The 15,811-nt window shown below is 30.0% G+C and overlaps 1 protein-coding gene across 8 annotated transcripts in view; it reads right to left on the bottom strand.

Moving 5' to 3' along the window:
• Positions 1–1,888: 1,888 nt before the first annotated feature.
• Mms19 (MMS19 nucleotide excision repair protein) overlaps positions 1,889–15,811 on the bottom strand; it is a 105,672-nt gene continuing 91,749 nt past the window's right edge. For 5 of the 8 annotated variants that reach the window (XM_076461041.1, XM_076461040.1, XM_076461045.1 and 2 more), the window contains 7 exons: positions 14,191–14,550; positions 13,647–13,727; positions 13,107–13,212; positions 9,347–9,429; positions 6,331–6,498; positions 3,162–3,322; positions 1,889–2,460 (listed from right to left, as the gene is read on the bottom strand). In XM_076461041.1, coding sequence (XP_076317156.1) covers positions 2,433–2,460; positions 3,162–3,322; positions 6,331–6,498; positions 9,347–9,429; positions 13,107–13,212; positions 13,647–13,727; positions 14,191–14,550 — 987 coding nt within the window. In that variant the 3' untranslated portion in view covers positions 1,889–2,432. Of the gene's footprint in view, positions 2,461–3,161; positions 3,323–6,330; positions 6,499–9,346; positions 9,430–10,966; positions 11,108–13,106; positions 13,213–13,646; positions 13,728–14,190; positions 14,551–15,811 lie in introns of those variants that run through there. The other 3 variants (XM_076461042.1, XR_013015698.1, XM_076461046.1) reach the window with 3 other exon arrangements.

The raw sequence follows: 15,811 nt of genomic DNA on the forward strand, positions 1-15,811 counted from the left end.
AAATAATTATATATATTTAGACTAAAAATTACATAACTCTCACTACTAACAGTGACTTGAATTGCTAAGTACTTCACTAACTTATTTGTTACACATTACTCGTTAATTCACTGTATTATGTTTCTCATATTTATATCTCACTCATCTTCTCCTTAATACACGAATTTTCCAGCAACACCTACATTAAAATATAGAATATTAAGCTTACAACAAACCCTCCTTTCCTGAATTATGAATCCTCTTGAATGATCGTACAACACAAATAAAAAAAGCTCACTAAATTGTCCTTTCCTGAAGTATTCTTTGGTCATAATCTTTTTGAAGGGCCACAGTATAAAAATGAGATAGCCTCTTGTTCCTTGTCGTTCTCATCCTAGAGGAATTTCCCCTTGTTAAGTGGTTGAGGAAACTCGCTGATGGCTTAATCCTTAATGAACTTTTGTAAGGAACTTTGACAGGGATTGTAGAATCTTCAGTAGGTTGAATTTTCACAGGAATTTTTTTTTCTCTGAAATTACCAATTTAGTATTTGATTTAGTATTTAGGATTACTCCTAAAGACGGTCATGGTGAACTGCCTATGGCATAGATTACCTGTCTTTCTGAATTCTATAAACCACCTGCTATTTTCAACACCTGCTTAACTTTTAACTGTCAATTACTGAAACTTCTTGTGGTTGAAAGAATTTTCCTATAGCAAAGGTAGCTTTAAATTTTACTCTTTGTGAAACTTTACTACCCTGCTGTCACATCAGGCCCTCTTCTTTCTTCGTAGCTGAAGAAAATTTTCCACATTTAATTATCAAATTGGGTTGAACAATTGTAACTGTAAAAGCAATACTGATTAATACATTGTAAAGTTTTTCACCAGTAAATCAATGGGTGGTTTTTCTAAAATAATAAGCTTCTTCATTTTAGTCAGATGAAGTATTCCCAACTGGGTTTCATTCTATAAATCTAGATAATTCCTGTTCTCTTGATGTTTGATCAGATATATCTAATAGGGCTTCATCTCCTTTGCTTAAACAGTTGTTAATTCTTTACAGTTTATACTATAACAGTAATGATCTTTAAAATTTACAACAGCTACAAAATGTTTGTTACCAGTGGTCTAGAACTATTTGTAAGTATCTGAAATATTAATAAGGGTAAAGGTGTTTAACTTCATCATAGTTTATTTTTAACATAAAAATTTTTACTGAATATTTAATAAAAATATTTTATTTTCTAAATGTTAGAGAACTGATACAAAATCAAACTACTTTCTGGGAGAATTTTGCTATCAAAACCATTGTATGTCAACATATCTGTGTATGAAATTATTAATCAGTGGAAATTCTCTTTTTAAAGAATGTAAAATACTTAACAGTTTAACTATACAAGTGTTTATCAAGTTACTGAAGTTAACTAACTACTAAAAAATATTTTGATAGTAAGATTCATGATCAAGTTGTTGATGTCTTTCTACAAGAAAATGTGGTTAGAAAAAAGTCCTAAACATTATAAACTATTTCTGTACCAAAAGTATGTTAATTATATGTTTGTTATTCATTCAAATTTTGGAAATTAAAATATATTAAGTTCATAGTTAAAATAATAATAACTGTTTCATGTTTTTGTTGTAACCATTAATTTGGGTGAATCATTAAATCTGAATTTTTAGTTTATATTTTAATTGCTTTATTCCATTTATCTTTAAATGAAACTTTGTATGATTTTAGTATATATAGACTTCAATATTTCCAACGGATTATCAAGCATTCCAGCCTGAATTAAATACACAAGGCCTTTTTTTCTACAAAATGTTTTCACTATTGCTCTAGTGAATTAGAACTTTTCTCAGGAAAGTTTACACACTTACAGCACAAACTTTAAATACATTGGAATCATTTCTCTCTGTGATATTATATTTTATTGAACCTTTTGCTTTTAGCGTGGAAAATAAAAACATTGTTAAAGCCTGCTTATCCTCAAGTACTAAAACTTCAACTTTGAACAATTTATAAGATACAAAGACAGGATTCTTACACTTAGGCTCTCTGTTGTTGTGTTTGATTCTATACCTCAGGTAAGCAAATTGTCTACTGTTTGTATATATATAAGAGCACTTCTGGACTCAAAGTATACTGAATTAGTCTAGTATAGTTTTGCCATCTGACTGTGTTTTTTTATTTTATTTTTTATTACTCAACAGTGGCTTTATCATTTTAAACAGTGCCAGTGGTTTCTTTGGTAATTATTTAATATAATTAACTGAGAGCTTTTAAGATATGTATTATATTTCTTCTTTCATATAATTATCCATTAAACATGAAATTTAAACAACTTAAAAGACTTTAATTAAAAAGATTTTAATTTTATAGGTACAAAACATAGGACATTGCTAAAGTTCTTTCACTATATACACTGGACTGAAACTTGTACACACCATTCTTACTTCCCTGGCTGTCCAATCAAAATCCTGAAAAAGAAATTTTCTGTTATACCACATGATTCTAGTAAATGTTCTGAATTCAAGAGTTTCAAAGAATCAACACTACTTGAACCATGAATAAGAATATTTTAAACACAATATTTTATGCACTTCTTGTTCAAAGACAAGAAAAAAGGAAGGTTTAATGAACTCCAGTTACCTGAACAAATAAAAATGTCATATTGCAAGCTCTAAGCACAAACTATTGTTTCCAAATGATTACAGCTAATTTCAATATTCTAAAAAAATAGCTATTCAACATGGCATTTTAATTATTATTATTGCTACATCTTACTGACAGTTATTTCTGAATAAAACACAAAACAATAAACAGAAAAAAGTCCAATACTTCAATTTGTAATTCATCACATGGCAACCACTTTGATTCAGTTTATAAAACTTAATCCTACTTTGTTAATAGGCCACATTCTTTGTATACGTACTGATCACGTATAGATGTTTATTTCTTTTAATATCAATTCCACTGGTTAAAAAAAAAAAGAAAGAGAAGTACCCACGTTTAATACACATTTTATACATTAAAAACCTTTGAAATATTTGTGAGATTAGGAATAAAAGTCTATCAGGACAACACATCAGTCATACCTGCAATAAATAAATTCTTTGGTCATAGCAATAACGTAAAAGTACCTTAACATGGCTAGGAATGTTTTATTTAAAGGATTTACCATGAACATCTTGCTTGGACTGCATGTTTTCTTACGATTCTTTTATGATCATCTAAAGCAGACACTAACTCAGAAATCACTTGTTGGCGATATGGAAGCAAATGGAAATCAGGAAGGGCACTAAGAAGTTCTAAACATTTCAGTGCTTTCACTCTTGCTCTCTATATTACGAATAAAAAAATCATATAATTTACATATTTAAAATGTTTTAGCTAAATCCCTATAAATATCTGAATACAAGTAGGTCAAAGTATGCATCTTTTTATGAGCTTATATGATAATTTATGTTTGTGTGTGTGTGTGTGTGTTATGACTGTGTTCTTGACTAAATATTTGAAGTAAAAAATTATTTCATATACTACTGCTATCTTTAAAAAAAGCAGGGTTAAAATTTCATGAGAATAAAAACTAGAGGTTAGATGCAAGTTCCATATTTCTTGTTTTTATGTATGATTTTTATTTCTTGTTATAAATGTAACTAGAATGCAAAAAAACTATTAGGTTAGACACAAAACTGTAAATGAAAAAGTTAAATCAAAAACATGTCAGTAAGGTTTGCACATAAGCTGCATATGCCTTACAAAACTCTGATCACTTTATAAACACCAGATAACCTAATCAGATGCAAGCTGACAGGCTATTTTTAATAGCAAATACAAAGAGATTAATCCATTACATTAAAACAAATCTGTATATGCAAATCAGCAACATGACAACCAAAAATAATATAAAATCAGGTGGAGTTTAATGTATAAAAACTACATTTTGACATCACTTGGCATTTTATCAGCTGTGTGATGCCACCAAGAACTAATAGTTTTTTTAAGGAACATTACAGTCCTTTCTGATGCAAAATATTTATACACTAAAATCATGAGGGATTAAAATTTCACTGATGGGGTTTTCTTTTGTAATTAAATCGCAGTGGAAAACAAAAGCATAAGGATCAACTCGGGCCATGGCCATCCAGAAAGAGATCTGCATCAAATCATACATTAACTGCAGTATGAATATTATGGAATCTTGTGACATTTAAGAGTCCATGAACACAAAGGTCAGTAGCAAAGACTGTCAACATGCCATAAGCAATAGTACTTTAACACAGTCAACAAGGATATCCATTTGGAAAAGTGATACTAGTTGCTTCAATGACATATTCCTTCAAATGTCACATGTACCTTATGCAGCTGGAAAACGAGATAACTATTAACACTAATGATTTCAATGGTATGTTTTTATATGGGATGGTTTATGGTAAGGACTTGAAATTGTCTTAATATAATGTACCGGGCTCATAGTAAGGTTTATGACACTTTTTTTTAAAACAAATTTTAGGCAGTATCTGATGAGGAACTTTGTTAAATATTTTTAAAGTGTTTATGATGGAAATAAAACATCAGTGTTCTTTATCTTCTTCTACAACTAGTTTGGGGGTGACCAATAATTCTGTAAGCCAAATATGTTTACACTTGGGTGGCTAACCCCAATGGAAACCATACTGAATGAACATGTTTGGCAAAGGGGATCCATATTTCCAACACTCAAATTATGAGTTGAGTACCCTATCTACTAGCCCAGTTCACGTTCTTTATTCTATTGACAACTTTCTGATTTTAAGACTTCCTCTAAATAATACTTTGAGTTTACTTTACAGTAAGAAGATCATTCCAACAACAGTCAGGTGACACCTATTTGCTTGTAGATGGAGACACACAGTTCAAAGCTTGTTGACGATCAGTGTCGTCAAGTCAAACCACTTTTCACTCCAAGAGTCAAATTTTCTAGAGATTATTTAGAAACTGAGATAAACACAACATTACAGTTTATTGTTAACATAAAAAACGAGAAATATGGGAGCATTGAAGTTAGGCATTCATTTTCTAGGACCGTATAATAAAATCCATTAATTTTACAATATTTCTACCATTGAAAATTTTATATGCAAAAATTTTGTTTAAAAAATTCTATGACTTTCCAGGATTTTCACAAGATATAAGATCCTTGTTAAACTTAAGCTGACATACACTTTGTGAGGTTAGTCTTCCATTATATTTTCATGCTGAAGAGTAATCATAAATTTTTTACCTATTCTAAACAATATTTAGATATGAAATGCTTCACATTGACAACACGAATGAGAATGTTTTTTCCCATTTTTTCATTTAGTACTTCAATGTCATATCAACTGTTTGGTTTAATGTCCCACACTCAATTAGATGTTATATCTGAGAGCATGCATTTGCTCTTTACAAGGTTACTTGTAAGGTTTATAATATATTTAATTTGCACCAAACTATTTGCAAAGTCTGTACAGCTATATTTGTACTGCAATGAATTATTTATAAGGCCTGTAAAGATGCACTTGTTCTTCACCAAACTATTTCTAAAGTCTAAGATCATGTGTTTGACCTAAAAGATATAGTACCTTACTGAAAATATTTTTTCTGCATCAAATTGTTTACAGGGATTGAACATATACATTTGTATGGTTATCAGTCTATTTGTAAAACTCATAAATATGTGTTAATGTGTCCTGCATTAAACTATTTGCTTTAAATGCCTAACAAGAAATCATGTCCTACACCAATATATTCCTAAAGTTTTATATGTGTTTAGTGCCATCACTTTCTACAGAAATTTTACAACTATACAGATAATGTTTTTTAAAGAAAACAATTTAGTTTCTGCAATACCTTCAAGATGTTCTGATACTTGTAATACTCGTACTGGAAGTTCTGCGTACACAATTTATTTTCGAGATGGTTTCTCACGTGGAATTAAATAATTTTAATTCTTTAATCAAATTTTGCTCTGCTCTCTATTAATGCCATAACAAGCACTTGTTTATCTTTGATCAGCTTCTAATTCCTTGAGCCATGAATAGAGCAAAGCGACTTTCTTGATAAATTTGTTTGACCAGATAGAGGTACATCTAGATACATAATTTTGTTTTTATTGGATACAATAAACATTTTTTAGTTGATAGCATTATTTTAGAAAATTAAACCTCTCAAAGAAATGCATTCAACTACTTCTGTGTTCTACATAGAACTAACATTATACTTTTTTAGTAAAAATAATTCTTTCCCATGTTTGATTAATAGAATCCCTTTTGACCAATTTATAGTATGGTAGCATTCATATTACATAATACATTAAAGCTACAAACCATAGACTGTTGACATGATGCCAGCTTCAAAAGTTGGGGAATCAATGTTTGGATATATTGTTCAAATAGCAAAACAGATTCAGTCAAAAGGTCAGCCAGATTGCTCAGTGTTGTTCCCAGAAGATCAATGTCTTGACAGCTTAGTGACTGAAGCAGAACAGGAAGCAACTGTTGAAGAATAGTATGAAACAGTTTTATACAACAATATGTAGAGCCTCTCTATAACTGTGGCTGATATTCTACAATAATGCCACAGTTTATTTACTTATACAGTTACAGAATATCACTGTTTATTATGATCACAACGTTTGAGAAATATAAACAGCGTTTATTTTTCCATTTAAGATATTCATTTAATTTTCTTCTCTAGACTTATCCACATAAGTTATTATTCTAACACAAGAGGAAGTTTTGTATTACATCACCTGTCTAACTTGATTAGACACGATTATTTTCATTTAACCACAAAAGTTACAAAATAAATTACAACACTAAAAACATAACACTTATACTTTATAATGCAATAAACACATTTTTATTAATAAATAAAATAACTTAAAAGCATAGATTACATTCAAGTTTAACACAACTTTTGTATGACTATCAGTTAACTGGGTGTTTGAGATAAGTTTGAAGTTTTGTTAATGATTCCTATGTAAATCCTAAAAGTTTTAAAATAATTTGTAATTTATAAATGTACAAAAGTATACTATCACTAAACCTTTTAACAGTTGGAAATGATTAGATAAGACCAAATTCTATGATAGGTTTATGCTCAAGCTTTTTAATAGTTGGCAATGATTAGATACAATTTTAGAACAGGTTAAATGTTTAAAGGAAGATCCTATAAGCCCTGAAGTGAATGAACTTACACAATTAACTGTGATTACTTAACTGTCTAGATTGGTAGCTTGCTATTTTTTTCATAACTATTTCTAGATACCACAACCTTCGCCTGTGTTTCTAAAAGGTATTCTCTAATGTTTTATGAATAATTCTTATTGAAACCTCTAAGGATCTGACATGCTAGTGCCAGTCAACACTCATGATCAAACCAAGAGGAGCCAAAGTTGTACTTTTAATGATTGTTTATTATAACAGGTTGTAAAGTCTGCAATTTTTCCAAATATGTGTTTATGTCATTGTTATAATAAAATTAAAAGTAAAATTTTCATACCGTTGAAACTATGGAAACCAGTGTTAAAGGATAAAATTTTTTCCCTTAATTATTTTCAAAGCATCAGTTATTATAGTACTAAATCCAAAAGAAATACAGTAAAACCTGTCTAAGGTGTAATAGCATTGGACTGAGTAAAATTTGTGGCTTAAGCAGGTTTTCTGGCTTAGACACAGTGAACATGCATTTCCTTAATTATATATAATTTTTTAGCAGAACGTTATACTTGCTTGAATCAAAGGAAGTAAGACATTTTTGAATAAAGTTATTATACTATTGTTTATGCTATATTTATTTGGATAAGAACAAAAAATAGACATTCAAACCATACACAAGTACACAAAATATTAATCAATTTATTTGATGAAAGTGTCCAATTTCAACAGTTTCATTTATTTAATGGGCTTTCTCATGCAGTTAAAAGAGAATGCCAATTCTACAGCCTTTATGTGAAGTTCATTTTTCTCCTTCATTTTTGCATAAAATTTGATAGCATTAATATAACTTAACACTTGTGATGAAGTAGAAACTTCTATTTCCTGACTATCTTTTCCATTTTGTTAATCTTCTGAATCTTTCACAATGTTACCATCTTGCAATTCTATTAAAGATTTTAAATCAATTTAATCAGTTTCTGTTAAAATATTCTTTTCAACATTCACAGAATCATCTGCAATCTTCTCAATCAGTTTGGATTTCACTAGAATTGCCACAACAAACAATTTCTTCACAATCTCCACAATTATGAAGAATAAATCCACAGTTTCGAAAGCACTTTATTACACATTCATCTTTTGTGCATTTGATTGAATAACTTAAAAATGTAATTGCATCTATCACATCAATTTTCATGGTCATTTCAGGTGGTCTCTTCATGTTTCCAATAATATACTCAAGCATCAATTTCCTATATTTCAATTTTATACATTATATAATTTCATTATCTAGTGGCTGTAGAACTGATGTTGTACATGGAAGTAGAAAGACCAAATGAACATTTGAAAGTTAAACTTTTGGGTGATAAGTTGTATTATCTAGGAAAAGTAGAATATTCCTATTTTCTTGTTCCATTCTTTTGTTTGAAAATTCCTTGTTATAGCACTTCTTGTCATCCACACTTTATTATTTGCTTTCCATTTCACAGGAAGTTGGTTCTTCCTTAAATTTTTTAAACAGTGCAGATATTAACTTGTACCTATTATGCATGGTAAATTTTCCCCAAATTTTAAAATTAGGAAAGATAGGAATTTATATTTTTTGTGAGAATTATTTAAAGAGTAGAATTTTGAACTGAAAAAACATATATTTCTACAAATCATGAATCTAATTTAACTGCAAAAATAATGCTGGCAGAAAAAAGAACAGAATATATTTAACCATTACTCACTGTAACAAAATGTCTGAGAATTTATTAACATTTAAACAAATTAATTAAATAAGAAATTAATATTTATTCAAAAACATTTTTTCCACCTTACTCAGGTCCTAATCCTACATGTTGATAGATGAGGTAGATAAAAGATAGTTTTCCTTCTGCATTATGCAGGTTCCTCTATATAGAGGGCATTTTATAAGAGAAATTTTCAGATAAAGCTGCAAAATTTTCATATTTCCAGCTTCTACAGGTTTCTGCCATATGCAGTTTCTGGCTTAAACAGGTTTTACTGTATTATATGTATACAAAATGTAAGCAGAATATATATATTCTGCTTACATATTGTTTTATAAGTTATTTACTACTTTTCTTTTCAAATTTATATATAATTAACTAATTATACCTATTCTATAATGGCTACTTTCCATATGTACATTTTCAATATGGATATGTTTAGTCATTACCTTAACAAGCTCCGACTTTAAAACTGGTCGAGGCAGAAACTTCAACTGTCCACTAATTGCTAATAAATAGTTTGTTTTCTTCTCTACATGTTAAAAACAAAAAGAGATGCATTTTTTCAGTTTTCAAGTGAAAAAAAATTGGAAGTAAAATTTATATATATACATGACACCATGTAACAAAATTTTTACTTTTTCTTGTTCCTGGACAAATTATTATTTCCCAATTGCTTACGCCTAAAGTAAATGGGAAAGACTTATTTTTCTCTTCAAACTTTGCTTTTGTGACCTGGGTAATGAAATTTTCTAATTTACCCATTTTCCAAAACATTCCAGGTAGATTCAGTACTGAGTAGCTGATAGAGAATTTTTTTTCAAGTTACAAGAATTGTCAAGAACTTTCTAGAATTTTCAATAACATTTTAGAATTTTCTAGAACTTTCTATAATAATATATATACAGGGGCTCACCACTTCCCACTTCAGTTTAGTTCTAGCTGCCTAAGTGAACACATAGACCTATCTGATTTTATCAGAGATGGCATCAAAAAGCTGCAAGCATTCTGTTATGTATGTGGCCAATTTATCAAGACAAAAGCGAAAAAGTACTCTGTGACAGCATCTGCTAAAATGTGTAAAGCCCACAAGGCATATTTCGGCATGCCCGTCAGAGATCAAGACAAACCCTGGGCACCTCATTTTACCTACGACCACTGCAGAAAAATTTAGAAGGTAAGACAGATGATTTTTGTTTGCTTGAATAGTAAGATTTTATATTATACAAATTTTAGACCTTTAGAATTCAGTGCACCTCAAAGAGGAATACAACAGTGTCAAAACCTTGTTAGAAACCTTGAAGTATGATGAGTAAGGCTGGGAGGTTATCAGAGACTTCAAAATGGTGGCATTCATGATGGGTCTCCAAGGAGGCTTTACCAAGTTTTCCTGTTATCTTTGCCTTTGGGACAGCAGGAGCACTACAGAACACTACAACAGGAAGCACTGGTCACAAAGGACCGAGTTCTCTGTGGAGAGTCACAATGTCAAGTGTGAGCCACTAGTGGACTTCCAGAAGGTGTTGTTCCCACCATTGCATGTAAAATTGGGTCTTACAAAACAATTTGTCACACCTCTTGATAAGGAGTCTGCAGCTTTCAAGTACCTTAAAGACTTCTTCTCTAAGCTGTCTGAGGCAAAGGTCAAAGCTGATGTCTTCGTTGGATCACAAATAAAGAAGATCCTGGAGTGCATAGAGTTCCCCAAGAAGCTCAGTAGGAAGGATAAAAAAGCTTGGGGCAGCTTTGTTGCAGTAGTTCTGGGCTTCTTGGGCAATCACAAGACCGAAAATCATGTGGAACTGGTTGAGGCTCTGGTGGAGAACTATGGCAAAATGGGCTGCAGGATTTCCCTGAAAGTCCATATCTTTGACGCTCATCTTGATAAATTCAAGGAGAACGTGGGAGCATGCTAAGAGGAGTAAAGCAAGTGCTTCCACCAAGATATACTGGGCTTTGAATGCCACTGCTAAGGAGAGTATAACGAAAACATGAGAGGAGACTATATTTGTGGGCTGATACATGAAAGTGATTTACATTACAGTCACAAATCTCGAAAAACTACTCACTTCTAAACATTTTTGTATAACTTTAGTATAAACAGTTTTCCTTCTGCATTACACAGGTTCCTCCATATAGAGGGCCTTTTGTAAGTGAAATTTTCAGATAATACTGCAAAATTTTCATATTTCCGCTTCTACAGGTTTCTGCTGTATATGAGAAAGATAAAATGCATACCCATCAAAGACTCTTAGCAAACTGTCTATTTTCTTTTTGGTTAATTTGGTTTATTGTATATCTAAAATAAAAGCATTATATATTAGTAGTATTTTTAAAAATTAAAAACCTTATGTAAATGAAAATGTGCAAATTAATTTCTAAATTTCATTATCCAGGTCACAAAAGCAAAGTTTGAAGGGAATAATGGCCATTTTCTGTACTTTTATAACATAAGCAATTAAGAAATAATGCATACTCTCCAGGAATGAAATTTGTATTACATAATGTAATCATAATAACAAAAATGACACTTACTGTATACTTTAAACAATAAAATGTATATAGATATGTACCTAGGCCCAGAATAAGACTACAGCAGGCTTCCATTCTTCACAATTTTTTTAAACTGAGATTTTACTCATTAAAAAAACCTTTTATGAAATATACAACACTTTTAAATTTTTAAACAAAGAAAATTATCTGAGAAAGATAAAATGCATAACCATCGAAGACTCTTAGCAAACTGCCTCTTTTCTTTTTGGTTAATTTAGCTTCCTGTATATCTAAAATAAAAGCATTATATATTTGTAGTATTTATAAAAAATACAGTAGTAAGACAAGTTTAATAGACTTCTCACACACTGGTAAAAAAAAAAAATCCTCTACAACTTTTGGAAACATTTATAGGCTTAATTGAAGATTTACAATCCCAAAAGTTGTTAAACCAACACAGTAATCCACTACTATGGGGTTCCATTTAAAATGATCAGTGTAATTATGAATCACAGAATAATTTTAGACCTAATAAAACATTCCTGGCTAAAATAACATCCATTTTTTCACTAATTTATTTATTCATTCTTTTTTTAATTTGACTGTACCTTAAAATACCAAAATTCTTCCTTACTTATAATACTACTGGTCATGTGCCTATGCACACTTCTTATACTTTCAATATACTATTGATTATGGGTAGTAAATACAAAGTATAGAAGAAAAGATTATGCATTAGAATTTTGTTTTGATAATGAGCTGTTTAATTAAATGGTCGCTCAATCATTTTTAGTTTAGCTTGTGTAAAATATTAGAAACTAATATCATGTTTTGTTACTTATAAGAAATGATACTTTAAAATATTTAATTTTAATTCTAATACAGTTAGTGTTATTTGCAAGACTTGCATGTTTACGATGTTGAACATTAGTGCATGTGTTTGTAAGGAATGATGCACCAACTAAACTCTCTCATTTTTTTGCAATATCACTTTTACCTATTTGGACTTCTTGAATTTTTTAATAGCTTATAATACCAATTTGGTCATATATGGGCTTGTAACAGATAATAGTTGTATAAGCACATCTCTAATTGTTAACTATAAACAATTTATTCCCCTATGGTATTTCCACGAGAAGAAAATAATTTGAAATCTTGAAAAACATTACAGTTAGAGATTGTTGTTATATGGTATTATTCAGGAAGGGACAAAACTATTTTCCTTTGACCTTTCATACTCTTTATTTTTTTATATTTGTAGCTTTCAATGGTACATAAGAACATAACTGATTAAAATATTTGAGAAAAGGCAATTGTATAAGAGTTTGTTCTCCAGAACTACTTCAAAACATTACAATGGGAAGTCACTTTTCAAGGATTTTTCCATGTAAGTATGAACTGTGTTAAGATACAATCTCTCACAAATGAATTTAGAACATAAAAAAGTAGTAAGTGCAACTTCTCAGTTTGACATGCCTTACTATTATCAAAGTATTGATATTTTATTTTAACACGATACTCCATTCTTAGCTTTTATGTAAAAAAAATATAGTTTTAAATAAAATAAAAGATGTGTGTGTGTGTTTTCTTATAGCAAACCCACATCAGGCTATTCATTGAGCCCACCGAGTAGAACTGAACCCCTGATTTTAGCATTGTAAATCTGTAGACTTACTGCTGTACTAGTAGGGGGCAACAAAGGATGGAGAAAAATACCTGGTTGTGCTTCATTGAAATTCTTCAAAAGCTCAGGAAGTGTGCTGAGGAAGAACCTTTGAGAATACAAAATCTTCACATTGGCATGACTAGACTGATTAAGCACCTAGTAAAATAGTAACTAGAATTAAACGATACTCTTTTTCACACAAAATTGATTTTATATTATCTCATATGGCATAATGTATATGTATTTATTTCATTACTCATTGTTCTGGCTTATAAACATTTATATTGTTCATTCTAATATTTATCATAACTTAAATTTCATTACATGAACATATTGAATTGTCCTTGACAAGTCAGTGTATCACTAGAAATTTACACCAAAGTATATGTAACAGTAAGTTAGTCTAACTTCAGAAATAACTATAGAATAACCAACACTACAAATTTTCAAAATCAAAATGTACATTGGCTATTGTTAGTATTCTCAAAACTTTCAGAGAACAAAAAAAGATTGTTTGCTTCTGTGAACTTTAAAAGCTATATATTTTCAAATACAAAGGTAAAACTTTAAACCATTCATTTTCACATTACCTCAGGAACCTCTTGTAAGACTATGATAAATCCATCAGCTGCTGTTTTTCCCAGAAATTCGTCTTCTAACCATGAAATTAGCTGAAATAATTTGGAGATTATATTATTGAAATAAAGAAAAATTGCTATATTACTTTTTACCAAAATTGTTTTTAGCTAAAATATGCTCACTAGGTTTCCTTACAGCTCATTCACTACAAATACACTATTTACTACAGCTGTGATGTCTTTAAAATCTTTTTTTATTTATTTTGGGAAGATTATAAAAATGTTTGCATTTCTCACTTAAAAGAAATAAATAAATGCTTTATTTACAATGCTATTTAAAAAAAAAAAAGAAAAACTACTGTGATTTAACTTTTAAGCTATTTTAAATGCTTTTGAAGAGATTTTCACAGTGAAAGTTTGGGACTTTTGATCAGTAGTCATACAAAAGATTAATTATTGTATCACAATCCAACATCTATGTGCATGTGCTGTAACTGGAATGTATAACAGATACCACATGTAGAATTTTATCTAATATGTTGTGCCTAGTGCTCACCTTTTCTACAAGATATTCCAGTTGGGAATCACCTCTTAAAATTAATGCCTTTGTCAGCCACGACCATCCTTTCACAGCAGATTCTCTTGCTTCCTTCTTTGTAGTATTTTCAGCTGTCATTTTTAATTTTTGTGTGATTGTACTCAGACAAAGAGAAAAATTGGCACCTGCTTCCATCTTATTAATGAGAGCAGCAGCACACTGTGAAGCTGTGACAGATACATTTGAGTCTTCTAATATCATGAGGTCTGAAAGAACCTGCAGTAGCTCCTTCTGTTGTGGAATGATAGTATCTTTTCTTACATTACACACAACTGCTCGAAATAGAGTCAACACCAGGTACTGTTTTATAGACTCAACCTACAAAATATTAAAATGCAGGTGAAAATTATAAGTAGAATATTGGAAAATAGGCTTCTTACTTCTAGTTATGTATTTGTTAAATAATTTCATTTTCATATATTAGATATCTCTAAGAAATTTAACTTAGCTTCTTGTTTTTTTTTTTTATATAAATACACTAGTACACTGAATGATATGTAATAGCCTCATTCTTATCTACATGAAAAGAATTACACACAAGTTAACCCATCCTCTGAATCAGGGATTTTATGCAAGACTATTTTGTTCCACACATTCAGTTTAATGCATTAAATTACAAACAGTCATTTCTTGTGTATAAATAATTGCGAAATATGTCATTGTTATATATATTCATGGTAACATGAGTAAAATCAAAGTTCTACATGTTCTATACCTGGTAAGATTGGTCAAGCCAAAGTTATACATGTTCCATGCTTGGTACATGGATGGATCAAGTCAGGCCTTTATATGTTATATGACAAATAAATATCATATAACTTTTCAGTTTATACATTTTTACTTAATGTTATAAGGTTAAGAAAGATGAAATAGCCTTTTTAGGGGAGGACATTCTGAACAACAGTTGTATTTTTATGAGACTGTTTTTGCACTATTCATTTTATATTAAAATGCTCAGAATAGACACTGGATGAACTTCTATGTCAAAGCAACCATATTCCATAATTTAATATTTGTTTCTTCCACAAAAATTGTATACAATTATGAAAACCTCAAGTCTTTCATTTTATACAAAACATGAGATATGTCTATCTGAAGGATGTATGGGCAGAATAAAATCCACATTTCATTACACAACATTCTTTTGTTTTTTCACAAATGATTTGTGTTGGACATTTTCCAATACCCAAGATTAAATATTTACATTATTGTATTTATATCTAGCTAATTCACCAGCAAGAATCTTCCATAATAACACAGAAGGTGCCTAAATTTTATATGGATGATTAAATCATCATATTTTGAAAAAAGTACCTTTAACAATGAGTTTTGTACTATTTTTGAAATGTCCCAGAATAGATTAAAATGGTCAAATTTAAATATGTAGGAGGTACAAAGAGAAACAAATTATGAATTCTAAGAATACATTAGTAAAAGCAATGAAAAATATGTTATAATGCCAACCATACTACACCTCTATGTACAATGCCAATGAGCCTATTGCCTAACACCAAGGCACATCAGGTTGGCATAGGCACAGGAGACATAGCAATCATCTAGGTGCTAAGCTAATAGGTAA

Source organism: Tachypleus tridentatus, chromosome 10 (assembly GCF_004210375.1).
Source record: "Tachypleus tridentatus isolate NWPU-2018 chromosome 10, ASM421037v1, whole genome shotgun sequence".
NCBI lineage: Eukaryota > Metazoa > Arthropoda > Merostomata > Xiphosura > Limulidae > Tachypleus > Tachypleus tridentatus.